The sequence below is a fragment of the Nyctibius grandis genome, chromosome Z, assembly GCF_013368605.1.
Source record: "Nyctibius grandis isolate bNycGra1 chromosome Z, bNycGra1.pri, whole genome shotgun sequence".
In the NCBI taxonomy this organism is placed as follows: domain Eukaryota; kingdom Metazoa; phylum Chordata; class Aves; order Nyctibiiformes; family Nyctibiidae; genus Nyctibius; species Nyctibius grandis.
Window position 1 is genome coordinate 31262660 of NC_090695.1, and position 26397 is coordinate 31289056.

General features: G+C 41.4%; 2 protein-coding genes across 3 annotated transcripts in view; one reads left to right on the plus strand and one right to left on the minus strand.

The window, feature by feature from the left end:
* MRPS27 (mitochondrial ribosomal protein S27) overlaps positions 1–2410 on the minus strand; it is a 49708-nt gene extending 47298 nt beyond the window's left edge. Inside the window, exons 1-2 of one of the 2 annotated variants that reach the window (XM_068422213.1) lie at positions 2292–2410; positions 176–249 (exon numbers count right to left, since the gene is read on the minus strand). In XM_068422213.1, the coding sequence (XP_068278314.1) occupies positions 176–249; positions 2292–2359 (142 nt within the window). In that variant the 5' untranslated portion in view covers positions 2360–2410. The remainder of the gene's footprint in view (positions 1–175; positions 250–2291) is intronic. The other variant, XM_068422214.1, reaches the window with a different exon arrangement.
* A 3-nt stretch (positions 2411–2413) lies between these two features.
* Positions 2414–18578, plus strand: PTCD2 (pentatricopeptide repeat domain 2). The gene is made up of 10 exons (XM_068422215.1): positions 2414–2550; positions 4653–4745; positions 7146–7275; positions 8092–8209; positions 9641–9719; positions 10760–10851; positions 14539–14652; positions 16203–16277; positions 16803–16916; positions 18276–18578. Exons 1-10 carry the CDS (start codon positions 2445–2447, stop codon positions 18498–18500), a joined length of 1146 nt encoding a protein of 381 aa, XP_068278316.1. The 5' UTR covers positions 2414–2444; the 3' UTR covers positions 18501–18578.
* The last annotated feature ends 7819 nt before the right edge of the window (positions 18579–26397 follow it).

Here is a 26397-nt window from a genome sequence, read left to right on the forward strand (position 1 = left end):
AATATATATGACAGATTTTTAACATGTTGAGCAGATTTTGACATAGAACCTCAGACACATTTTGCTCCACACATTTTCTTATTTTGAAGTATTTATAGATGCCGAGCTAGTCTAAAATGAGTTCAGCTTGCAATTAATTAGTCAAAGTGGAGAAAAAGAAACAAATTTTTCTCACCCAGGCTGTGCTCCTCTTTTTGTCTCTTTTCCCATTTTGAGCTGTCCACATAGGCCACAGAAAGAAGAGATCTTCTACCTAATGAAGAAAGAAATCGCTGCATAAGCCAGGTTGCTTAGATGTCTCTAACCAAACTCACACTTTATTAGATATCACCTTTTTTTTTTATTAGATATCACCTTTTCAATCAGTCACATTTACTGAGTTGGATGCATTAAACTGTCTTTATGACACAGCTGTCATAAAGCAGCTACTATAACAGTTCAGATTCCTTGTAAATGGATGAGCCATGACCTCATCATTTTTAAAACAGAAAAGCTTTCCCCTACAAGTTTTTTTTCAGCATGAAACAAATCTTCCCAAACCTGAACTCTGCATTCAAGAAAATGATACATTTTTAAAGGTAGAAAAAACCCCATACAACAATAAAGGATAGCTTCTTTGTGCACACAGACCTTTTTTCATCAAATGCTAGCAATTAGCTAAATGTAGGCACAAAAGCATAAGCAAAAAAGATTAATACACACAAAAAGGCTTTTCTGGTGATGCTGGATGGTTATTTTTTCCACGTGTAAAGATTTAGAAATGAAAAGTAGATGGTCATCTGGAAATACTCCGTTTTTAATCATCTTTTTTTTGCAACTCCTGTGAACTGCAGAGCTCACGCAAACATTTTTGAAAGTTTTTTCCAAATACTCTTTGTACCACCTTTGAAATCTGCTCAAGATGCTGTTCTAGCTTTTGAAACAAAATGCAAAATGCTTCAGTTGGAAGAACAAACCGTGTTTGTGCATCACTCAGATTATAAAACCTTGAAGATGCGTGAGGAACATACGGATAAAATTTGTTGAAGGAAGATATAGAAATACATGCAGAAGGTTGCAGAAATGAAGTATTTTAAAAATAGATATTACTACGCTATGCAGAATTCTTAGCAACCACCTTAAAGCCTTTATCTGAAAATCTATCTGCTACCACCAAAAGTCTGTTATTCTTGGGTGTGAAACAATTTTTCTCCTTATCATCCTTCTGATATGCAATTATACACACACATCCAGCTCTGAACATCTTTGCAGATTTTTGTCAAAAAGACCTGGTACACAGAACTCCACAGTCAGAATATGAGAATATGTACAATACTTTACCAGTTAGAAAATAAGAAAAAGAAGTATTTTTGTTTGGTGGGGTTTCATTTAAAGCTGTTTTTCATTATATTGATAAAAGAGGCACACAAAAGATCTGGGGTTTGTCTGGGTTTTTTTTAGGATTAACTTCTGTATGCTCATTCGCAGCTAAGGATGCCACTTTAAGCATGAAGGTTTAAAGAACTAGTTTTTATAGCACAGGCCACTATCGGTATGACAGTGCTTTGCTCAGGTAAGCTGGAGGTCAGATTTCAGCCCTTCACCCCAGTTCGCTGCTGAGCGGCTGAATTGCCAGGGGAAAGGGTGGCGTTTTTGAGACACTGGCATCTAGCTACCAGGAAGCAGCACAGAGAAACTTCTGCTCGGGGAAGCTGAAAAGGCATAACAATGTTACCCATCATCACCATACTTTAAGTAAACATTACTGAGATCAGTTCTTCCCAAAGTTCACGATTTTTGGAAAGGTGGCTTTTCAAAAACATCAGTCGCGCTTCTGCTTCTGTCACCTGAGTTACCAGGTTTTGCTGAACATCTACTGCCGCGGGTTTGGCGGCCTCCACACAACTCCGAGAGGCTTCCCGTGACCCGAAAAGGCAGATCCTAAGATACCAAGCTGTGAAATCGGCGAGATAGAATATCTATAATAAATAAATTAAGAATACTCTCCCGCACCACATGCTACTGATACGCCGTTCTCAGAGCTGTCTCCAATTTTATATATATGTGTATAAAGGCGAAGGAAAAGTCCCCACGCAGTACCCGTCCCTGCTCACGCTCCCCACGGCGGCGGCCACCGCAGTCAGCGGCAACCACGGCGACTCGAGGCCCCGTCCCGCCAGGGCCTGTCCCCGGCGGCCCGGCCGTGCCGTGCCGTCCCTTCCCTCAGCGCACCTCCCCCCCCCCCGCCCCCCCGCCGCCGCCGCCGCCGTCGCCGCCGTAGCGAGCCCCGCTGCCGCCTGCCAACGGACCACCTACCTACCGCAGCGCCCAGGGCCCTCCTGCTCCACAGCACGCCGCGCCCGATCACGCGGCCCGCCATACCGCCGAGGGAAGAGGCGAGCGGCGGCGCGGGGCAGGCCTGCGAGCGCCCCGCCCCCGGCCGCGCCGGCAGGCCCGGGCGCAAGATGGCGGCGGTGCTAGCTGGTGGCTGCCAGAGGGTGGTGTGGGAGGCGGTGTGGCGCTCGGCCGTTCGCCCGCCCGCCTCGGGCTGCTGGGGCTCCGCGCCTGGAGGTACCGCGGGCTGCGCGGCAGGGGCGGGCGGCGGGATGCCGGCCGGGGCCCTAGGTTGCCCGTCGGCGGGGTGGGGCCGACCGGAGCACTACAGCTCCCGGCAGGTCCGGCGGCCGCCGGCAGCCTCGTGGCTGACGGGAGTTGTAGTTTCTGCGGGGATGAGCCCCTCGGTGACGTGTATGGCGGGGGGGAGCGCTGAGGGGCTCCCGGTGGACTTCGGAGCGGGCCCATTTGCGCTGCGGTGGGCAGGCCGAGCTGCTGCGGCAGAGCTGTCCCGTGGGGAGGGTTGGCAGCAGCGTTACTCACTTAATTCCGTGCTTGCTGGTGGCTGGATACGAGCCACAAAAAAAATATAAACATGCAGCTTCATAAATGTGTATCTATTCTGGGAGGACGACAACAACAACGCTGTCGAGAACCGGGGCTGCGCCTGCTGGTTGTCACCACCGCTGTGCCCGGGCTTCAGAGGCCTTACAAAGGGTGCTCCCTTGCCTGAAGAACAAAACAGGGCAGGTGGAAAGGAGGTGTATGGCAGAGGGCTCCCCTAGTATAGGCCCCGTCTGGGCTCCAAGCCTTCTGCGGCAACGTCGGTGGAGGTTTCGCTCAGCTTACAGCTCTGTTAGACCCCTCAGAGTCATGAAGATTCCCACCTGCGTGGTGGTCTGCCCACTGCTCTTCACTGGCCTTCGTTTTAGAGGCTGCAGCACTTCTGAGGTGAAGCAGGTTGGTTGAAGTTCTCTGGGATGGCATGCACCACCTGCATGCACCAGCCATAGTATCAATCTCTGTCCTTTTTCCTCAGAGGCCCTCTTATTTGATTTTGCACTGGTTTGTTTCTATAACACTGTAAGGTATGAATTTAAAGAAGCGGTAGAATTCAGCAAATTGAATTCAAGAAGGGTAAATTTCTACTGCCCCAAGCTCTCTGCCTGTCCCATCCTAAGCATCAGCATGATTCCTGCATCAGCTCTGGAGAGGCCCAGGACAGGGATGGTCATTTGGTGTTAGACCAGCTGAGAAGGTCTGTGGGAAGTAAATGGCAAGGTAATCCAGGCCAATTTCATGCTGGATAAAATGTATTTATTCACCCATTGGAACTGTTTCCATTAAATTTAATGGCTAAAGGTGCTATTTAATGGATTTTTTCTTCAGATTTTAGGAAACGTGTCATTAGCATGCTTCGCTTGCATAAAAACAAGTGTTTTTATTTGTGTGGCCTGTTCCGTTTTGGTAGGGAAATGTAAAAGGAGAATAAATAACCTAACTCAGGTCAATACTTGCTCTTGTCCCTTCATGATTAGAATCATTCTTTAAGAAGCCAAAAACTTAAAAGATTAGACTGTGGCAACATAAACTATTACAGTGACTCTGATACAAAATCATTGGTTGCAAATAAAAATCTACTGGAGAGCTGGTTTTGTGACAGTAAAAACTTCACAGATAGCATTTGCATGATGCTTTTATTAAAGGAGCTTACAACACAGTACAGTTGAGATCAGCACCCGAAGTTAATTTTGAGATTCTAGACGCAATGACTGTGGTATCTCTGATGTCTGTACTGCACCAGAACTTCACTAGGTCTCGTGAGCGTTAGTAAAATCCGAATAATAAGCTTTGTGTTTTTTCCTTTTGTCTTCCTACTGTGTTTGGAGCTTCCAGAACTATGCATTCTACAATACCAGGGACAGCACGTGTGAGGAAAGGAAGTTATACAACTGGTGAATTGTGGTGAACAAAGAGATGACAAGACAAACAATAAAAGCATGAAAGGGAAGAAAGATCTTATTCTTGTGCAGAATCTTCTTGTGCCGTGACTAGTTGGAGAGGAATGGTGTCTCTAGTTTTTCTTTTGCACATCCAATAAATATATACTTCTTCATCCTTGTACACATGAACTCTGGAAAGCTGTGACACAGTGCTTGGATTCTTTGTCAGTGATGTGAGCAACTGCAGTTTTTGCAGTCTTTTTTTTAGTGTTATGCTGCCAGTGGTCTGGCATCACACAATAATCAACAGCAGTAATTCATAAATTCAAAGTTCAGTAGTATTAAAACAGACAGTATGACATAAAACTCAACCTTCCTCTTTTTGTCTTATGGTAGGGAAGCGGTATCTACTAACAGAAGATGATCTAAAGTTACAAGAATTTCAGCAGATGAAAGTGGCAATTAGAAATGAAGTTCATGGCAATAAAGGTATTAGTATTCATTTCATAATCACCATTCTCAATTTTAGCGTGAATCATAGGAAACAAGACAGCCAAAGTCACTGTAATATGACACCAATTGACCCCGTTTAAAGCACCAACTTATGTCTTCCTCTTACAAATTTTTTGTGGCTAAAATTTCTGGAAGATCTGAGACTTTGTAGGATGAAACAATGTTAGTTATGCTGTGTTGGAAAGTGTGGAGAAGCTTTCAGGTATGCAAGGTGTTTACATAAGACCTGAAATATTCATGTCCTTGCTTTTCCAACTTTGTCAGATAGTCTAGTAGAAAATACTATTTCAGTCTACAAATCTTGCTTCAAATATATCATCAGCAGAGAAAGTTAATAAAAAGCCTAATAGCTGCTTAACTATCCAGAGAAGGCCTATGCCACTAATTCTCTTTTAATCCACTCTGTAGATTTAGTTAGCTTGTTCTTTTAGATTTTTTTTCCTTTTACCTAATGTAAGTTCTCAGTTGTACACCCAATTCCAGATGATGTATGCATACTCAGAATATGAAAAACAAATTCAGGTTTTCCAAACTAACAAAGGAGAAAGATCGGTGGATTTTTTCTGATGGGGATTTTGTCATGCTGTTTAAAGTGTATACAAATTCTTTCTTTAAGGAACATAAATATAAACATAAATTTGCCCTTACTATTTAAGAAAGGTTAGATAAAACTCCATTTACTGCACCTGTTTAATCTTGTGCAGGTGTTCTAGTGATACAAATGGACAGTTGTTCCAAAGGATGTAGTTAATTTTAATTTTTTTGTGTGTGGCAAGAAAGAGACAAATAATTAAATTTAGATTTATATATACCTGTATATAACTTTATAAATATACAAAACTTTATATAAGTCTTCTGGCACAGAGAGGGAGTTGAAGTCAACATGACAGTCTTCCTAGGTTAAGTAAAAGTAGAATTTAAATAGGGCATTGGCAACTCATGATGTTATTATATTTTGCTGTGATGATGACGTACTCATATTGAGGATTATTCATCCTGTACCTGAGATACATTGAATTTATTGCTATGGGTCGCTCTTGCTAAAACAGATTTGTAGAAGCCAAATATCTGGCTTTACAGGTCACAGTTGACCTCTTTGTTTTGTACAAATAGCAGCCTCTGAGAACTGATGAAAACAATGTGCTAAGCACCTATTTGTGTGTTTGGTGCATGGTTTCTGTACTCAGTGTTTAGTCTAATACTTGAAAGATTAAAAGAAGTAATTAAGTCTAGTAATAAACTTGGTTTAGAAATGGAAAAAGAAGTAACTATTCTGTTACACAGAATATATAATAGCTATTATTTATTGTAGTTATAATGCAACTATTAACTATAATAGTTATACTTATTAACTACAGCAGTTAAACAATTACCTACAGTGGTTATAATAACTCCTATGTGTTTTTTACAAAGAATACGCAAAGGTACGCAGAAATTTAAAAAAACCCCTGGGGTCCCAACTGTATTTGTAAAGAACACATAATGACAACCATTATATGTGCATACTTACATATATACATACTTCTGACTTCACAGGATTCAGCTCTGCAACTCAGTCTTGAGTAGGGACTTGTATTTGCATGTAGCAACAGATACACATCCAGTAGCTGAATATGGTGTTCTCTGCAGTGCTCACTTTGCTCCTCTTGTGTAGATTACTAGTATGGGAACAGCAGTGACCCAGCAACTGCTACAAAAAAGTTCACTTCCCTGCCCAAGACAGGGGCAGCACCATTAGAGAATGGGGCTGCCGGGTGGTACATGTGATTTTAATCTTGTGTGTGTCTGAATCAGAGCCTTGGGATTACCAACTGAAGGACTTGTCTTTGTGCTTGCTTTGTCATAGGAAAGTGTGCTGGATAGAGAAACCTCTTTTTTGGGGAGGAAGAGAATCAATTCTAAATTTATGGCTATGTATAGATATACATAGATTATGTTTGAGACTCTCTGTGTTTTGCATCAGTTGTGAAGGAGCTTAAATCTTCTGTATGAACAGTGTGGAGTAGAAGTTCTTATGCTCATTTTAATGCTGAGTGGGATTGGTTTTGTTTGTTTGCTTGCTTTTTAAAAAAAGAATATAAGGCAGAAAATGTCACTTACAAAACTTCCTTCCTCTAAAATTTTTATATTACCTGATGTATTCCATAACATACACAATGAAATTACTTGCACAATAACCATCTTCTTGGTTTTCCAAGTCTGACATGACTTCATGGGGACACCTAGGCGTGTTTGTCTGTGAGAAGCTTTATGCAGTTTTCTTGGTGAAAGAAACAAGCTTTCTCCTTCACTGAATCTCCATGTTTCAGGTACTAAGTATGCAACACAGGTAATGGAATTGTCATAGACTGCTGCTATAATGTGTTTTATTTTCAGATCCATATTTTAACAGTATTAAAGAAAAATTAAAGAAAAATGGAATGATTCTCAAAAATGAATTAAAAAAAATACTGCATTTATGTCAGACTTCATCTGATGTGGAGCTAGCCAGAAAAGCTATTTACAGGTATTTTTAACAATCCAGGTAACACTCTTTTCTGTCTTTATGTTTTTCTTTTGTTAGATCCTCTCAGCTTATGTCTGCAGTTGAGGGCTTGCCCTAATTCAATGGCTATATGCATAGTTAATCCCTTAAACTAAGGCTGTATTTTCATTTACTTTGGCTCTTCCAACCCTTCAGAGACTCTCAGATCAAATGAGAGTCAAGCTATGAGAGCAAAGTGGTGTCCTACTGTATGCAGAATGAATAGTGAGCCCCATAGAAATGTCATCTCTCAGCTGAGAGGTAGTGGTGTGTTCAGTGGCACTTTCTGGCCAAGACATGCCTGGTTTTAAACTGATCTGGACCCAGCAGTGGCAGGTCAGGAGGTTTTGTGAATGAAAGACTCCCAGCAGTTACAGTGTAGGAGCTATGAAGAAAAAAGTGGAACACTTAATTTTTATCTTTTTATTTGTTTTTTCATGTAGTAGAGAAAAAGTTGAGGTATTTTAGCAAGTACTGCTGCTAAAATAGACTGCTGCAACTTCCTGTGCTATTGCTCTGTGAATAGAAGGTAAGGTAGCTGGGAGTTTTTGTGGCAGAGACCCATTGTATTACTGATCCAATACTGGTTACTTTACTGGAAGTAGAAGAGGTTACCTATTACTAGTTAGTTTCTTAGTTAGATCAAACCAATATTTTTTCCATAAAATTAATCTCCTGTTATCTAAATGTCATTGGCTGGTACAGACAGAGAAGTGTGCCTCCGTCATTGGATATACAGATCTTGCTGTCTTTTTAAAGCTGTTTTCTCTTGACAAATTCCATGTCCTGTGTGATTAGGTACCATGAACAGAATGGAATCACAGCCTTACATAATTTTAAATTTGGACCCCTCTTTATGAGGCTATGTTATGAGCTGGACCTTGAAAGACCTGCAGTAGAACTTATCAAAGATCAGGTAATTCCCCTCTATATTTTGAAAATATTGTTATTATTAGTCCAATATGAGTAATTGGTATGCTACACATGAGCCTTGCCTGAGCTCATGGACTTGAAGTATATGTGTTGCTGTAGCAAGGATGTCTATGACATTAATGTATGGATGCAGATTACACAGTTTTTATTTTAAAAATAGCAAAGCAGTAATTAAAAGAAAATTAAATGCTACTTTGATAACTTTGTTATTATACTTCTGTATAATTGCATCATTTGAATAAGAAGTATGGATTAAAAAACTAGTTCCTCAAATTAACACAGCTGGTGCGTGTTTTCCTGCATCCTGTGTTGCATTAGATCGTTCTTGGAAAGGAGCATTTCTGAGTTTTTATGAAGTAGTGCTCTGAAATCCCTTGGGTAATTTGCATGAACAGATTTGTCATGTTACTCTGTAATTCAAACTCCCTTTGAACCCAGTAGAGGTGGTATGATATTCATCAGCTCAGGAACCTGGCCATTTTAGTTCTTGAGAAAGTGAAGGGCTTATTTCTGAACATCTGTAAAATGCTATGTGTGCTATTACGACAAGATATTAATCATGCCCAGTGTATATAAATTAAAAAGATTCAGTGCAATAATGTTGTGTCTTCAAATCTCTGGCAGAGAGTGGAAAGTCATATCTATGATATTAATTCATTAAGGCATGACATATGCCTAGCCAGAAATGGGAAAAGTCTTGCTTCAGCTACTATTCTTACATTAGGCATGTGTAAGAGTATGTGTAGTTTTTGTTTTGGTTTGTTTTTCTTTGATTGAGATCTATGTCATTGAGACAGGTCCTGCAGTACTTGCAGGACTTAGTAATGAATAGAAAGGTACAGTACCACTTCTTCATATCCTGCTGCAGAAATTTAGACTTAATACCTCTGGCATTTTATTTGACTATCCCTAACACACAGTGTGATTGAAGTAGAAGGTAAAATATACTTGCTCTTTCTTCTGCTGCTCTGCTTGTCATCACTCATGCCCTTGTGCTGACTGTTCATCATTTGATATTGTGATTAACAAAAAATTCTTTCAGTTTCATGGTGGTGATACTTTACACAAAGATATTGTTAATCAGCTGCAAGCTGTATTTCTGCTGAGATTTTGGAGTTGCCGTTAGTCAGTGACTCCTGCTTGCATTAACTTGGAGGTTACAGTCTGTCATTAAAAGAAAAGATAGTGGGAATCTCTGGGAAATTTCTGTTTAATTTTAGTGAGCTTTTGACCATACTGAGTCACTGGTATTTTAGAGGTTACTTGACAGTCAGGGAACCCAGAGAGTTAAATGTTGAACTTGTGAATATGGGGCTTATTCCAGTAGGAAGACCTCCTAAATGCTGTGCACAGTAAGAATGTTCACTGTCCCAACTTTCTTTATGCTTGCTCTGTTTGTATATTTCTTCTCCAGAATTTGCGTGGTTTTTTCTCAGAGAGTACATCATTCCATATTTTGATGACTATGTTGTTTAAAAAGGGCCATTTTGAAAGTAAGTACTATGTTTGCTAAGGCAAATATGTTTTGAGGAGGATGCTTCTCACTGTAAGTGTGTGTATATAAATATATATATATTTTTAATGAATATTGCTGATTGGTTTATGGTTTTAGAAGGCCAAACATCATGTAAATTAGTGTAGATGTGAATGAGCTGCATGGTAATGTGTAACAAAAATGGAAGGCTGTATTTGTTTCATACTTCCAATGGTCTTGTGACCATTCTCAGTTGCACAGAATTGTGATTAACCAGGGCGGCTTGTTTCCTAAACCCTCTTCTCCGAAGGCTTGACAATTTTTTGGTTTGTAATTTCCCATAGCTTTTTGTTTTCTCTATTCAAAGTTTGGTTTATGTGGGTTTTGGAACAGTAAGTTCTTCAGCAATTTTTTTGGCAGTTCTGCATTTGTGTCAGAGCAGGGAAGAGTACCCTTTTTCTTTTGATAACAAAACTAGACCATAGTCTTCTCTTGATTTGTCTTACTACTATGCCCACACAGAGTGGCTACTGCAATATTTAAGTCAAACGCTTCAAATCAGTTTGGCCCTTTGTGAGGATAAGGTGGAATCATCTGTCCTAGCTGAAAAGACTGTCCATGAGAAAACCTTAAATTGAGTATGCAGTAAGCTCTTCAAGCAAATCCCTTTATTTGAAATTTGTTGAACATGCAGTGCTTTGTCTCTTGATGTCTGGCAAATCTAAGTCCAGTGGTTGTCCTAACAGTTGAGACTGAGCCATTGTAAAAATAACTAGATCAGAGCCTGAATGTAGTGTTGTGGTGTAGTGGAGCATGTGCATTATTGAGGAGCTGTTAGATAGTTTGCCTAAAATGGTAGAAGCTTCGATCATGAGTTTCAAAGGCTTGCTTTCTGGGCAGTTAGGAAGAGTGAGAGTTTTAAAAAAATAACAAATTTAAGTTTACGTTTTTATTTTGAAATAGACTTACTGAGCTTGTACCATGTTGATTTTTTTTTCCAGTTACTAAATGTACAGCCTTAAATTTGTGAAGTGAGTAACACTAATGTATTTTTCATAGGTGCTTTGGAAGTTCTGGTAGAAATGAAAAAACAAGGTATACCTTTCAACAAGGAAACGTATCTACTTGCATTTGCAATATGCTACAAACTGGTAAGTATTTCAGTTTACGTGATGAAAAAGTATTTGAAATGCCTTGTCTCTGTCTTCATTTTTTTGGGGTTTAAAAATTTCCATGTGTTCCCAGTCATAATTTCTTATCTAGTACAAATGTTTTAGACATATTTAAGTCCTAAATCACTTCATTGTGCATGATATGGTGCACATATATAGCTTCCCATACAAAGTGAGGTCACAAATCTCTAAATTATGTGGACATAAGCACTAGGGAACAAATTTGATACAGCCTTTGATTAGCTGGTAGTATTCTTTCTCCAGGATCTGTGCATCTCTTCAGACTATACTCTCTGTTTGAGCCTCGATAGTATTTTAGTCTGGCTTCCTTAAGAGACAAGGCATATATATGTTCTGTTTGTCAGACATCTCCCATCCATTTCTCCCCTCCCCCTCCAAGTAACCTTGAACCATTTCTGTAATTCCACCCAAATTTGGCAGGCATTAGAGTTCTCAAAGATATTGTGTTCCTACATGCCTGATGACAGTGGGCAGCTGGGTGGAGAAAAGAAACCTAAATGAATGCGTTCAGTGAGAGACAGGCTGCCCCTTGAGCTTGACTCTATTTTTAGCTCAAAGAAAAAGAGCATGAACATAGTAATAAACTAGGCTACACAGGTTCTACTAGTGTTTCCTTAGAACTGTTTCCCTTTTGTAGCAAAGTGAGATCCCCAAACTTTTTTATTTTGATCTTCCTCTCCAGATTTGAATCAGTTCTGCAATTTGAAATATTAACATGGGCCCTTCCCAAACTCAGTAGGAAACTCTTCCTCAATTTCCACATGCTTTTGGGAAAAAAGACACTAGTTGAGAAAACATTATACCACTAGACTAAACTTCCTTAGGTTTCTCAGTTAACCATACAATGAAACTGAGTGCATATGAAATGAAAAGGAGTTGGCATAAAATGGTAGCTCAGCAGTAATTTATGTGGTGCTTCTGAAATCCTCAGTTCTTATGAATCAGGGCTGCGTTTAGGGCAGAGGAAATAGAAATAGCCATGTGGCTTTGGGCTTTGGAGAGTGGGGCAGTAGACAGCGCTGAGAAAGAGCTGTGGAAGCTGTCTGCTGTTAAAAACAGCTAGAGATTGATGGTTACAGTCAGTTTAGGGTTGTTACCAGTTCTACATAGAAGATGCATTTTTTAGAAAGTTATGAATGTACTTGGAATGAATGCACAGAAAGAGTCTGACACTATGCTACAACCCAAGTTTATAACCTGATGTTTGCTACTAGCATCCACTGAGGCAATATTTACCACTTCAAGGTTGCTCTTTGGTCTATACTCTGACCGTTTACGTAAAGGCTTTCACAGAAACCCACTGTGTTTCTCTGAGGTATCCTTTACTCCCTGTGCTGTGGCGTCTTCCCTAAAATCTTTACATGGTTCTTTCCATGGCCTGCTATCAGAAGGCTTGGATCGATGACATGTGCAACTGGAAGAGGTTCCCGGGACTTCTGTTTTCTACTAGTTCTGTCCCTGCCTGTGTTTTCAATAGAGAATCTGGCCCATCATGACTTGTTTAGCAGATTGATAAAAATAGAGGGGAAATGATTCTAAACTGTCACCTGGTTGTTTTAACAGCCACAATAAATTTGTGGGGGGCTTTTCATTAAGATAAAATACTATCAATAAGGGAATAAGATGTAGTAACTCTTTATGCACTGAAGAGGATTATGTGGACCTCTTTCAAAAGCTTAATCTGTTGATTCAGTGGTAGGAGGAGAAACCATGAAGCTCAAAAGTGTTTTTGCTCATGATGCAACATAAGAAACTTCAGAAAACATCTTGAAGGGAAGTATCTTCAAGATGCACTACTTGAATACTGGAAATAATGGTGCTGGAATCATTAAGAGCAGTGCTGGAATCATTATGAGCAGTGCTGGATTTTTACCAGGTTAATTCTTGGTTTCTTTTGATTAACCATGCCAGAGACCAGTACAGAAAAATGTACAAGGCTTAAAGTTCAGATTATTGCTAGTAGGTAAACAAAGGAATTCATGTTTAATCTTTGTACAGATTCTTCTGGGATGTTTTAAATCATTGTAAGGCACTGCTATCCTCTAAGGTAACAGATGGTCCTTCTTTTAGTGCAGCAAAGGGCTATGGGCCTTTTGATGACAACAAAATATTTATGTAGTAATAATCAATCTTCTGGTGGTCAGAATGATTCTAAATTTTCAAAGAACATGTTTTAAACCATAGGATCCTCACGTGGTTTAAAAGATACTTTCACAGACCATTGTGAATGTGCAGACCATTCAGCAGTGACGTGGAAAAGCATCTGTTAAACACCCAAAGAATGGCCCTATCCCTTAAATCGGTATTTTGCAGGAATGACACTTTGAGCATTAGCAACAGAAGTCAACACCAAATACTAGGAAGGAATAGGAAGGCTCTTATCCACATTGGTGGTACCAGTTGTTACAAAACCTTCCTGGTACCAGCTTTTAAATTTGGAAGGTATTATTTTGTCTGGGGTCCAGTCAGCTCTACTCATAATTTCCAGTATGAGGAACATTCTTTTTGAGAGTTGGTTGTTTGTGAGGTAACACACAGGTATACTCATTGCTTTTTACTATATACTGTTATTGAAAGTAGTCCCAGCAATAATGGAAGCTTTCTTTGTTGGAAAACAGGCAAATGTCTATGCTGTCTGTCCCTTACAGCCCAGACCGTTGCGTGATTCTGTGATTCTATGGTTCTATGATTTAATCCTGTCCTGGTTTCACTGGGATTTGGTTTCAGTTTGTGGCCAGCCATGGTGATCAAGGCCCTCAGCAGTTAAATCCAGGGCAGCTGACCCTGGCTGGCCCACAGGTGTATTCTGTATCGTTGACATCAAGTTCACTATAAAAGAGAGGGTTTGGTGGGAAGAGGTTGGGGCTTTTTCTGCTCTCATTGCTTTTTGTCCTTTCTCTCTGTTTGTTGTTGTGATTCCTGGAGTAACTTGCCAGTGATGTGTGGATAAGTATATTTTTGTCTGTTTTGTGTTGTCATTTATATTGATTTTCTTCATTTCATTAAATCTGGTTAACTTCATCCCATGAGTCTCCCTCTCTTTTTCCCAATTCCCTTCCTCATTTGGGGAAGGGACACTGGGTGAGATAAAAGCTGCTGTTGTTTAGCCCTGGGTATGGGCTAAACAAAGACAAATCCATAAGAGAGGCTAAAAATTGCTGAATGTTCAAGTTTGCACATACTTTAGTGTGATGGTGCTGAGTAGTTCAATACTTAGAAAACGCTGATTTTCATTAACTATCTAATGTAGCTTTTAGAATAAAGTAAGGACAAAAAATCAGCTTTCTTCCTGATTTGCAAATGATTGGACAGTGCATAGGAATATCTGTTGGTTTTAGCATGCTGCCGGGGGTTGTTTTATCTCTTGTAGAAGCCAAAGCAGTTAGGGTAAGGCATAGTTGTTAAAATAATGGAAGTTATTTTTACCTTCTTCTGAACTCTGTAGCTTTGAATATTGTATTTTGATGTTGTGTGTCTCAAGAAGTGCTGCACAGAATCTGTTTGGTTGCATTCAGATATGGATTGTTATGGCGATCTTACAGTATGTTGACTTCTGAATGCCTTCTGAATGTGATTGCAATTGCCTACAGTCCTTTCAGATCATGAGAATAATAAGTGCAACTTAGATTTGAAATTTCTGTGCAGGACAACCCAGAGTCTTGCAAAATCTCTGCAAAACTACTTGAAGAAGCACAGCTGAAAGGTGACACATTACCACTGCGAGCATTCTGCTTTGCTGTGGCAACTGCTCTGAAGCAGGTACAGTACCTTTTGTTTTGATTTGTGCCTGAATCTCTACAGTTTTGTTGTAGTAAGATAGTCAGTGAAAGGAAGCAAACATAGAGGAAGCATAACTGATCTATGTAATAACTTCAAGTACTAGAACTTTTAGGCCCCCAAAAGAGTAGGATTATAGACAACTCCCACACAAAGTGAATGTGGAAATGCTGAAATCTAAACATATGTCTTGAGTCTAATGCATGGGTATTTTGTGCTAGTGACTATGCCATATAGAATATTTTAGAAAATGAAAGAGAGTTGGGCCAGCAGGTTAGATGTAACCATGGACCCAGTCCTGCAGATACTGCTATTTCGTGATGGTTTCCTTTAAATAGAATTAAAATGATAATTTAAAATATTTGCACAATCATTTCTTTAAAATGTTTATCTTGGGAGGCAAACTGAAAGGCCATGATGCATATTGCCCTACAGCCTGGGAGATGGTCTGTCTTTCTCCACAGCATGTTTCATCAGGGCAACATTTTCATATACCTCATGTGCCTAATGTGCCACTCATACAAAGAGGCTCTGAGGCAGTACAGGGTGAAAGACTGAGCAGGAGAATAACATTAGGAAATTCTAAAGTCTAGTATTTCCTCTGCCATTAATTTGTGTATACAGCTTGAGGAAATTCTGAACCTTCTCTGTTTCATGTCTAAACAGAGGTCAGAGGCACTGTAAGAGCTAGCGATTTGATGTTGTTCACGGATTTGAATTAATGGAGTAGAATTGTTAAAATTTTCTTATGCGCTCTGTGGTCTTCTTTGCACTGTCTCTGTGAACAGAGACAGTGAACAACAACATCGTTTAAATTAATTTATTCATGCATGGTGGCAAGGGCTTCTCATTGGCATTGAGGTTAAAAACCAAAATCTCTGTCTCTGAAACAATATGAAATATTCTTGATGCTGTTACTTTATGTAAAAATCAGTTAAAATTCTTGTTTTGCAAACAGAATAATGCTCCACATTACACTTAACTATTCCTTAAGTTGCATGATCAGTAGCTCTTGCTGTGAGTAAGATGTTTCTTGATCCCAAGTAATAGTGGTTGGCCTAGTAAATGTCGGTGTAACATTTACTGTCTATACAAATCAGTTGATGACATAGATACAGTACTGTAAATGTGTATGTCCAAAAGGTTGAAAGTGCTGGGCAGGATAAATACCCACATTAACATATGCTGCACTTCATTTAAGTACTCTGACATGTGCCAAACTGAGCACGTGCATAGATCTTTAGGCGCTCTTATGCTGAGTGTTGTTTACATGCTTCCTTTCCCTGCTGATCTGAGGCAGGGAGTACTCTCCGATGTGCTACAGAGCCAGATGACAGGGAAACTCCAGTGTGGAGTGTTCCTTTCACAGACTGAATGCTGTTTGGAGTCTATGGGTCTTGGTGAAAGGGGTGTAGATGTTGGTTTGTGATTTATTGAGAAGTTGTGAAAGACTTGTTTTTCTTGACCTTATTGTTAAAGTGTGTCACACATGTTTAACTGTATTTTTTTTATTATTTATAATTTCTTCTTAGAATGATGTAGTGCAAGCCAAATTTTATTGTTCCCAGATAATGAAAACAGAGAACAAACTATACAATAATCTTAAAGTAAGTATACTTGCTTTGTGTTAGAATCTTGCAGAGAAGTATGCTATACAGGACAAAAAACTCTCATGTGCAAAGTAATAGAAGGCCAGGTTCTTAATAGCACAGGTGTGTATCAGTACTGTTGCTGAGCTTGTTTTTGAGCCAAAAGACAATTTCTGTCATTTGGATGAGTTAAATTCTGAGTGGTTAAAACCCTCCCCCCATTTTTTAAAATCGCTTCCTACCATAGATGGGAATGGAAAGTAGACCAGTTCTACATCTGTGAGTATAGACCCATGAACAATATCTAATTATGACATTGTGACTTTTTGCTTTCTTGCTACAAGAGATTTAAAAAACCCAAAAGCCTCTGAGGAAATTGATAATTCTCTCTGCTTTCTTCATAATTAAAGAATTTTTATCAGTGCAGCATCGAGAAATGTGTTTTGTCTGCTTTGCTTCATGTCTTCCTCAAACGCTTCTTTAAAAATTTGCATTCTGATGCTAAGTACTATTTGTGTGGTTTGGCTTTATTTTATTTTTAAGGTTCTTGTCCAGCTCAGATCTGGTTTGCTAGAAGATGTAATAAAGACATTAGAAGCAGCAATAGAAGTAGACACTCCTCCCTTTGTGAAAAAAATCGAGTTTTCTGAGCAGGTGGTAAGTATACAGTAATGAGAGGAGGTCCATGCTGCTTGGCTGAGCCATAATTACGGTGGTTCAGCTACAGAACTTCAAGTGCCTGAGTTCACCCTACTAAAGTTCTTTGGGTTCTGATGCATTCAGATGCCAAAGCAGCTGGCTGGTTTTCTGTACTGTTGGACAAAGCACTTAGCTGTCCACTTCCCTTTTTTATTGTGGATCTTGCTCTTAGAAGCTCAAATTTCATCTGACTATAGATGAAGCCTTCCCTAGTGGCATTAAATCATTTAATCCCTTGCCTTCTATGCTATTTTCATGTGATGTAAAAATGAGAATAAAGTTCTGATCACAGCGATACTGTTAGGCTGGTAATACTTGCAAAGACCTGTGATGCTATACAGGGAAGTGTGATATGGGAGATAATAGCTTTTGCTATTTTACTATAAAAAATAGCTTTTACAGTATTGATCACCAAAAAGGCTTCCTTCAGAGCACATATGTACCCCTATCAGCTTGGCAGCATTGCTGCTGCTTTTCCTGAAACTTATTCATTTTGAATGCGCCTCTGAAACAAGATATTTTAAGCTGTGTTAATAATTAAATACTTAGCCTTTCACTGCTGCCTATTTAAAAAAATTAATAACCGATATGTAAAATATCAAATACTAGGTAGAAGGGGGCATACGTTTCAAAACCTAGCCCATGCATATTAACTGCTATGTTGGAAAGAGATTTTTTTTTTTAAGCAGCATTTCATTTTGTAAATTCATTGTAATAAATGTTGCATGTGTCAATGTTGTATTTTGATTCTGTTTGGCAAATTTGAAACAGTCCCTAAGAAGACTAAGCATCAGTCCTAACCCATTCCTTCCATGAAAGGTTATTGATCAATAACAGTTTTTAAGAGTTTTACTTATACTTGAACTCATACTCTGTGTATGGCATACAGAACTTCTCAGTGTTCTGTAGTGTGACTTTTATTGATTTGTACTGTACTGTACATTCAATGCAATACATAATAAGTAGAATTGTGCTGATCTGGAAAGTAGGTTCCAGGAAGCAATTACGTTTCCTGGGTTTAAATAGAAAATAAATGTGTTAGTCTGTACTAGGACTGAAAATAGGACTGTACAACTTTGAGGAAGTTTTAAATCTAATAAACTCTCACTAATAGATATCCAGTGCATTTCCACCATTGTCTGGTGATATATAATGTGTGCTGCATAAAATCCTCTTCTTATGAGTCATTGTGTTAGCCACTTATCTTACGTTCTATACTTTTTTTTTTCCTTTGAGTGGTTGCTTGTCTTCAGTATGGTGGTTGAATGAGATCTTCACTTGCTGAAGTGTAACAGTCTGTCATTTTCTCCTTCTTAGCTGGCTACAGTCAGGGAAAAGATGGAAGAAAACCCCGAACTTTCTGCCAAATTAGGAGATATTTATACGAAACTACAAGCTTCAGGACGGATAACTGTGTGCACAGTGGAAGACATGCTTTTCCAGATTCCTAGTTCAAAGAAGACCCCTGCAAAGCTTTTAAATCAGAAGCAATTGGGTTATCAGGCTGCTAAACCGCTTCGGTCAAATCTATTGTTGGAATAGTTTGATATTTGATGGCAAACTGAACTGCTGTTAGCATCTCTTAGAAGCCAGGTTCAAATAAAATGTCTTCTCCCTGCCGCCACTGTGAGCAATTGTTTAACTTGTTTGTATGAAACTGCTTTTTAAATACAGATAATGTAGCTTCCGCATTTCAGTTTTGGTGCTAAAAACAAGCCGCGATGGTGGGTATTTGTGTGTTGTTCAGAAATAGAGTGATAGAATGGTTTGAAGTTTTTATTTGGGTGCTTAAATCAGGATTTTCCTATACTAAACATCCTGATGGAAGTGAACAAAATAGTATGTGCATCTGACCCGACTTCTGTGGTTCATGAGAAGAAAATTCGGTCTTCATCAGATGCAATGTTCTGACGGAAAGGATAGATGCAGTCCAGAGTCTAGATAAGAGTGTGGAAGTGCTTTAACTGTTTATTTAAATTGTGTACATTTCAAGAGAATCAGAGGAAAGTAAGCATCTTTTGTTCCCTTTAATATCTTTTTCTTCAGAAGCAATGTATTAGTATGTTTTTTTCATATCAAATGGGATCATGGTGTCAGGGTTTAAAGCTGGGCTGGCTATTAACCCGGTGGCAGACACTCTCTGTTAACCCTCTCCCCCCCCCACCCTAAGGGAAAGGGAAAAGGGAGAGAGACTTACGGGTTGGAAAGTTAAAACAGTTTTAATAAACTATAATAATGGAAAAGAGTATAATAAGAATAATAGAAATAATCAAATATATACAAAACCAAGATTGAGAGCTTGGAAATCCTCCTCAGGCAGAGCTGCTCCCCCCAGCACAGGCAGAGGGGAAAATGCAGTAGCTCCCCTGCCATCACACCTGCAGGCTTTTAACAGGAGAATTGGCAAAGCTGGTACCAATCAGTGGGAGACAGGAGGGCCCCTCCCTCCTGGGCCCCACCTCCAGGAGGCAGTGGGTTAGTGATAAATAGGAAAGTGAGAATGACATGTATGGGATGGAATACCTTGTTGGTCAATCTTGGGTCACCTGCCCTGTCTGCTCCTCCCTGCAGGTGCGACCCCCCTTCGGCTCTTCACTTGTAAGCAGCGAGGAACCCAGCAGCGACCCTGGCCTCTCCAAGACCAATTGGCCTGGTTTGGGCCAAACCAGGACATTCCACCCCTTATTCCATACCATTCACGTCATACTCAGATCACCACTACCTTTTCATTTTCAAATATATATACACATATCACTAGTTTATGATTCATCTTTATGCAAAAAGTTCATTTAGTTCAGGATTGTGGGTTTCCATCTGGCTAGCAGTCTCTCAGGGCAGGAGACATGGTATGAGTTTTGTCACGGTTCATGCCCACAGGTTGCAGGTTCAAGATGTCAGTCTCGAGGAGGTTACTGGACGCCACTTGCAGCTAGCTCCGGTCTCATCACCACTGTCTTAACCTGAAAGACACTTATGAACACTGTTAGTATTATGCAGCAACAACATACAGTTCAGAATTAAGTATTCTCACCCAGAATCAGATCACCTTCAGGGACACATCGGACTTCACCATCTTGCAACATCACCCACCAAGTACATCCAGGTTCCTGAGCAAAAGCAATCCCATGAACGGGTTTACCTTTGCCCGTAGCAGGAAGAACCCAGACAGTTTTTCCCAACAGATTCCTTTCATGCACCACAGGGACTTTATCTCCTTCTACTGTATGTAGAAGGTCTGACTGAGCAGGACCAGCTTGGTTGATAGATCCCCTGGTATTAACTAACCAGGTAGCTTGTGCCAGATGCTTATCCCAGTTTTTAAAGGTTCCACCCCCCATTGCTTTCAGGGTAGTTTTTAACAGCCCATTATACCGTTCAATTTTCCCAGAGGCTGGTGCGTGATAGGGGATGTGATATACCCATTCGATGCCATGCTCTTTGGCCCAGTTGTCTATGAGACTGTTTTTGAAATGAGTCCCATTGTCCGACTCAATTCTCTCTGGCGTGCCGTGTCGCCACAAGATTTGCTTTTCAAGGCCCAGAATAGTGTTCCGGGCAGTGGCATGGGGCAGAGTATGTTTCCAACCATCCGGTGGTCGCCTCCACCATGGTAAGCACATAGCGTTTACCCTGGCGGGTTTGAGGGAGTGTGATATAGTCAATTTGCCAGGCCTCCCCATATTTATATTTCAGCCACCGCCCCCCATACCACAGAGGTTTTAACCGTTTGGCTTGCTTAATTGCGGCACACGTTTCACAATCATGGATAACCTGTGCAATAGAGTCCATGGTTAAGTCCACCCCTTGGTCATGAGCCCATCTGTATGTTGCATTTCTCCCTTGATGACCTGAAGTGTCATGAGCCCACCGAGCTAAAAATAGTCCACCTTTATGTTCCCAGTCCAAATCTATTTGGAACACTTTAGCAGCTTGATCCGCTTGTTGGTTGTTTCGATGTTCCTCAGTTGCCCGACTTTTAGGTACGTGAGCATCTACATGACGTACCTTCACGACTAGTTTCTCTAGCTGAGCAGCAATATCTTGCCACAATTCAGCAGCCCAAATAGGTTTACTTTTGCTCTGCCAGTTGCTTCGCTTCCACTGCTTTAACCACCCCCACAAGGCATTTGCTACCATCCATGAGTCAGTATAAAGATACAGCCTTGGCCACTTTTCTCGTTCAGCAGTGTCTAAAGCCAGCTGGATGGCTTTTACCTCTGCGAATTGACTTGATTCACCTTGTCCTTCTGTGGCTTCTGTGACTCGTCGTATGGGACTCCATACAGCAGCTTTCCACTTCCGATGCGTTCCTACAAGACGGCAGGATCCATCGGTGAACAGGGCATACTGCTTCTCGTCCTCTGGTAGTTCATTATAAGGTGGGGCTTCTTCAGCACGTGTCACCTCCTTTTCTGGTGGCATTCCGAAGTCTTTGCCTTCTGGCCAGTCCATGATCACTTCTAAGATTCCTGGGCGATTAGGGTTTCCTATTCGAGCCCTCTGTGTAATTAATGCAATCCATTTACTCCATGTAGCATCAGTTGCATGAAGGGTAGTGGGAACCTTACCCTTGAACATCCAGCCTAGTACTGGTAATCGAGGTGCCAGGAGAAGTTGTGCTTCAGTACCAATTACCTCTGAAGCAGCTCTAACTCCTTCATATGCTGCCAGTATCTCTTTTTCAGTTGGGGTGTAATTGGCCTCGGAACCCTTGTATCCTCGACTCCAAAATCCTAGGGGTTGACCTCGAGTCTCCCCTGGTACTTTCTGCCAGAGGCTCGGGGTAGGACCATTGTCCCCAGCTGAGGTGTGGAGCACATTTTTAACATCTTGTCCTGTACGGACTGGTCCAAGGGCTACTGCATGCACAATCTCTTGTTTAATCTGTTCAAAAGCCTGTCGTTGTTCAGGGCCCCACTGAAAATCATTCTTCTTTCTGGTCACTTGATAAAGAGGGCGTACAATCTGGCTGTAATCTGGAATATGCATTCTCCAGAAACCCACAACGCCTAAGAAGGCTTGTGTTTCCTTTCTGTTAGTTGGTGGGGACATAGCTGTTATTTTGTTGATCACCTCTATCAGGATCTGGCGACACCCATCTTGCCATTTAATCCCTAAAAACTGGATCTCCCGGGCAGGTCCCTTGACCTTGCTTCTTTTTATGGCAAAACCAGCTTTCAGAAGAATTTGGATTATTTTCTCCCCTTTGTCAAAAACTTCTGCTGCTGTATCACCCCACACAATGATATCATCAATGTATTGCAAATGTTCTGGAGCTCCACCCTTTTCTAGTGCAGTCTGGATCAGTCCATGGCAAATAGTAGGACTGTGTTTCCACCCCTGGGGCAGTCGATTCCAGGTGTACTGGATACCTCTCCAGGTAAAAGCAAACTGTGGCCTGCACTTTGGTGCCAAAGGAGTAGAGAAAAATGCATTAGCTATGTCTATGGTGGCGTACCACTTGGCTGCCTTTGGCTCCAGTTCGTATTGAAGTTCTAGCATGTCTGGCAGGGCAGCACTCAGCGGTGGCGTAACTTCATTTAGGCCACGATAGTCCACAGTTAATCTCCATTCTCCATCAGGCTTTCGCACTGGCCATATAGGACTATTAAAGGGTGAGTGAGTCTTGCTAATCACTCCTTGATTTTCTAATTGTCTAATCAGTTTATGAATGGGGACCAGGGAGTCCCAATTGGTGTGATATTGTCGTTGGTGCACCGTGGTAGTAGCAATTGGCACCTGTTGTTCTTCAACCTTCAGCAACCCCACAACAGAAGGATCTTCTGAGAGGCCAGGCAAGGTAAACAGCTGTTTAATGTCCTCAGTCTCTACAGCTGCTATACCAAAGGCCCATCTATACCCTTTTGGGTCCTTAAAATACCCTCTCTTGAGGTAGTCTATGCCAAGGATGCACGGAGCATCTGGGCCAGTCACAATGGGGTGCTTTTTCAATTCATTTTTAGTTAGGCTCACTTCAGCCTCCAATACAGATAACACTTGAGATCCCCCTGTTACTCCCACAATACTGATAGATTCTGTCCCTTTATGATTCCACGGCATTAGGGTGCACTGTGCACCAGTGTCTACCCAGGCTCGATACCTTTGTGGTTTTGATGTGCCAGGCCATCGAATCCACACAGTCCAATAAACTCGGTTGTCCCTCTCCTCCACCTGGCTGGAGGCAGGGCCCCCCTAATTAAGAAATGGATTCGTGCTGCTCACAGGAACTGGACCTTCATTTCTCCTATTCACACTTGGGAAAAAGGGATTGGAGGCCCATCTACTGTGACTGGAGTCCTGCTCACTGGTAACTGGAGCAGCCATCCTTCTAGAAAAATTCTCTCTGGTATTTCTTTTAGCTTGCAACTCACGTACTCGTGCCTGTAGGGTACTGGTAGGTTGTCCATGCCATCTGCTCATGTCCTCCCCATAACCACGCAGGGCAAACCACAGGATACCTCGTGATGTGTTCCGTTTCCTTTGAGCTGGTCCCGTAGGAGAACGTTTTCTCCTAACAGCTGCAACGCGCGCCTGTGTAGGTAGAGAGTCAAGTTTATTCTCGATCCTGGACAGTTTGTCTGACAGTTGTTTAAATGAGTCCTTGTTTTCCTTAGTCAGTTTTTCCACAGCCGAGATGCGTGCCTGCAGTGGGGAAGAAATACTATCTTCATACTGTCGCATACAGTTAGCCATTTTACGCACAGTAGAACGTGCCATATCATCTTCTCCCCATACTAATATTGACAATGTATGGGTATATGTCGGTGGAGCATTCTTCACAACCTTCCGGAACATGGATCGATTGCATTCCACTTCATCAGGATCTACAGGATCTACAACTTCCCGTGGGTGTCTATAAATAATCTCTTGCACAGCTAGTTCTCTAAGGTAGTTAATACCTTTTTCTATAGTGGTCCATTTGCTTAGGTGGCTCATAACATCATCTTTATAGGGATACCTGCTCTTTACAGCTGACAAGAGTCACCTCCAGAGACTAACAGTGTTTGACTTTCTTGCGAGCGCCTTATCAATACCACCATCTCTGGACAGGGATCCCAACTGTCTGGCTTCTCTGCCATCTAATTGCATGCTATCTGCCCCATTATCCCAGCATCGGAGCAACCAGGTAATAATAGGTTCACCGTCATAACGGCTGAAGTCTTTCCTTATATTTCTCAGGTCCTTCAGGGATAAGGAGTGGTAGGTTATCTCTACGTCCGAGTCCTCCTCTTGTGATAGTTCTGCTTTAGAAGGACCTTTCTTCTGTGATGGGTCTGCTTTAAAAGGACGATCGAGGAAACCCCCATCTGTGTCAGGCCCTAACTCTGCCTGAGAAGGGCCCTCACCTGGGTCATATGATGGCTCTGCCTTAGAAGGCTCTGAGTCATCATCCTTCTCTTCATGAGCTGATTTCTTTTGGTATTTCTTCCTGGTTACAGGAGCAATCGGTACAGATTCGATAGATGCTGGGGTCTGAGTAGATGCAGTGGCTGTCGTGGGAGTGCTGAGACTCGTTAGAGTCTGAGTAGCTGCAGTGGCCATCTTGGGGGGTAGCAGCTGTGGTGCAGGCTGCCGAGGTTTCAGTGGATTTAGTGGCTGTAGCGGCAGCACACGCTGTAGGATCTGAGGTGGCTGCATAACACCTACAACTGTCCCTGCACTGATATTTAATCTTATCCCACATCAGAAACACATTCAGGACAACCGAAAATAAAAACATGCCACCTAGACAGCACCATCCTAATTTCGCAAAATCTAGTGGAATCAGCTTGGCAGAAAAGGAGAAGGTACTATTTCCCGAAGCAGAACTGGAAGTGTAATCATTAACAGAATCAGCTAAAGGACGCCTGGAGCGTGCAGATGAAGTCGCTGCTACTGATTCGCGATTAAAGCTGCCCATCATTGTGTCATAGAGATAAGAGATCGGAATAGTAACTGCCCAGTTTATCACAGCATAAATCAGTATCAAAACCATACCAAAACAATACATTTTGACCAGCACCCACTGCTAAACTGCATGTAAACATTCATAAGAAGCAAGCAATAACACAGTGCCCACGGCAGGTAAGGCATCATTGCAATACTTAACTGTGAAAGAAACTCTATAAAAAGACGAGATAACACAGCATTCAAAAATGACATCACCATCTTCACTATCTGTTTTAATTTCCAACCCCTCGTAAATCTCAAAGGAGGAAATCTGTTACTCTCTCAGCTGAGCTCTCCAGGTCTCCTCCCTCCAGAGCCAGGATCCAACTTATCAGAGCAACCTGTTGGAGCTTCTCTCAAGCCCCACGTTGGGCACCAATAAATCTGTCACAGTCTAAAGCTGGGCTGGCTATTAAACCTGTGGCAGATGCTCTCTGTTAACCCTCTCCCCCCCCCCCACCCTAAGGGAAAGGGAAAAGGGAGAGAGACTTACGGGTTGGAAAGTTAAAACAGTTTTAATAAACTATAATAATGGAAAAGAGTATAATAAGAATAATAGAAATAATCAAATATATACAAATATATACAAAACCAAGATCAAGAGCTTGGAAATCCTCCTCAGGCAGAGCTGCTCCCCCCAGCACAGGCAGAGGGGAAAATGCAGTAGCTCCCCTGCCATCACACCTGCAGGCTTTTAACAGGAGAATTGGCAAAGCTGGTACCAATCAGTGGGAGACAGGAGGGCCTCTCCCTCCTGGGCCCCACCTCCAGGAGGCAGTGGGTTAGTGATAAATAGGAAAGTGAGAATGACATGTATGGGATGGAATACCTTGTTGGTCAATCTTGGGTCACCTGCCCTGTCTGCTCCTCCCTGCAGGTGCGACCCCCCTTCGGCTCTTCACTCGTAAGCAGCGAGGAACCCAGCAGCGACCCTGGCCTCTCCAAGACCAATTGGCCTGGTTTGGGCCAAACCAGGACACATGGAAATGCTATGGGAGGTAGCAACCAACTGGTTGTTTTCTCACTTGAAGGAGATTCCTGAACAAAAGTCAGAGTCTCGGAGTGAGTGGCCCCACTTTGCTTCTTTCAGATTTTCTGTTATGAAAGCCTCCCAGGATAAGCAGATCTTGATACAAATTTGCAATTAAGTCCTAACAGGTTTCTTGGAGCAAGTATGATCACTTTTTTTTAGACTAGAATTACATATCATCTGTATAATTCACTCATATGTAGAGCAAGTTATTATAAATACAGTACAAAGCAGCTTCATGTTGACCTAGCTTTAGTGACTCCAGGCCAAATGTGCTTGGTTCTAGTAATAAAAAGCTGTTTGTAGCTATGAGTCCTGTATACCCAAAAATCTTTTCTCATTCACCATACAGAATAGAAGGAATTGGAAATAGCTATACCTTAGGACAGCGGCGGCAGCAGCGAAAAGCGGCGGCAGCAGTGAAAGCGGCGGCAGCGACTTGAGGTTAGTGCAGGGGCGAGGGCGACGTCGGGCTTAACC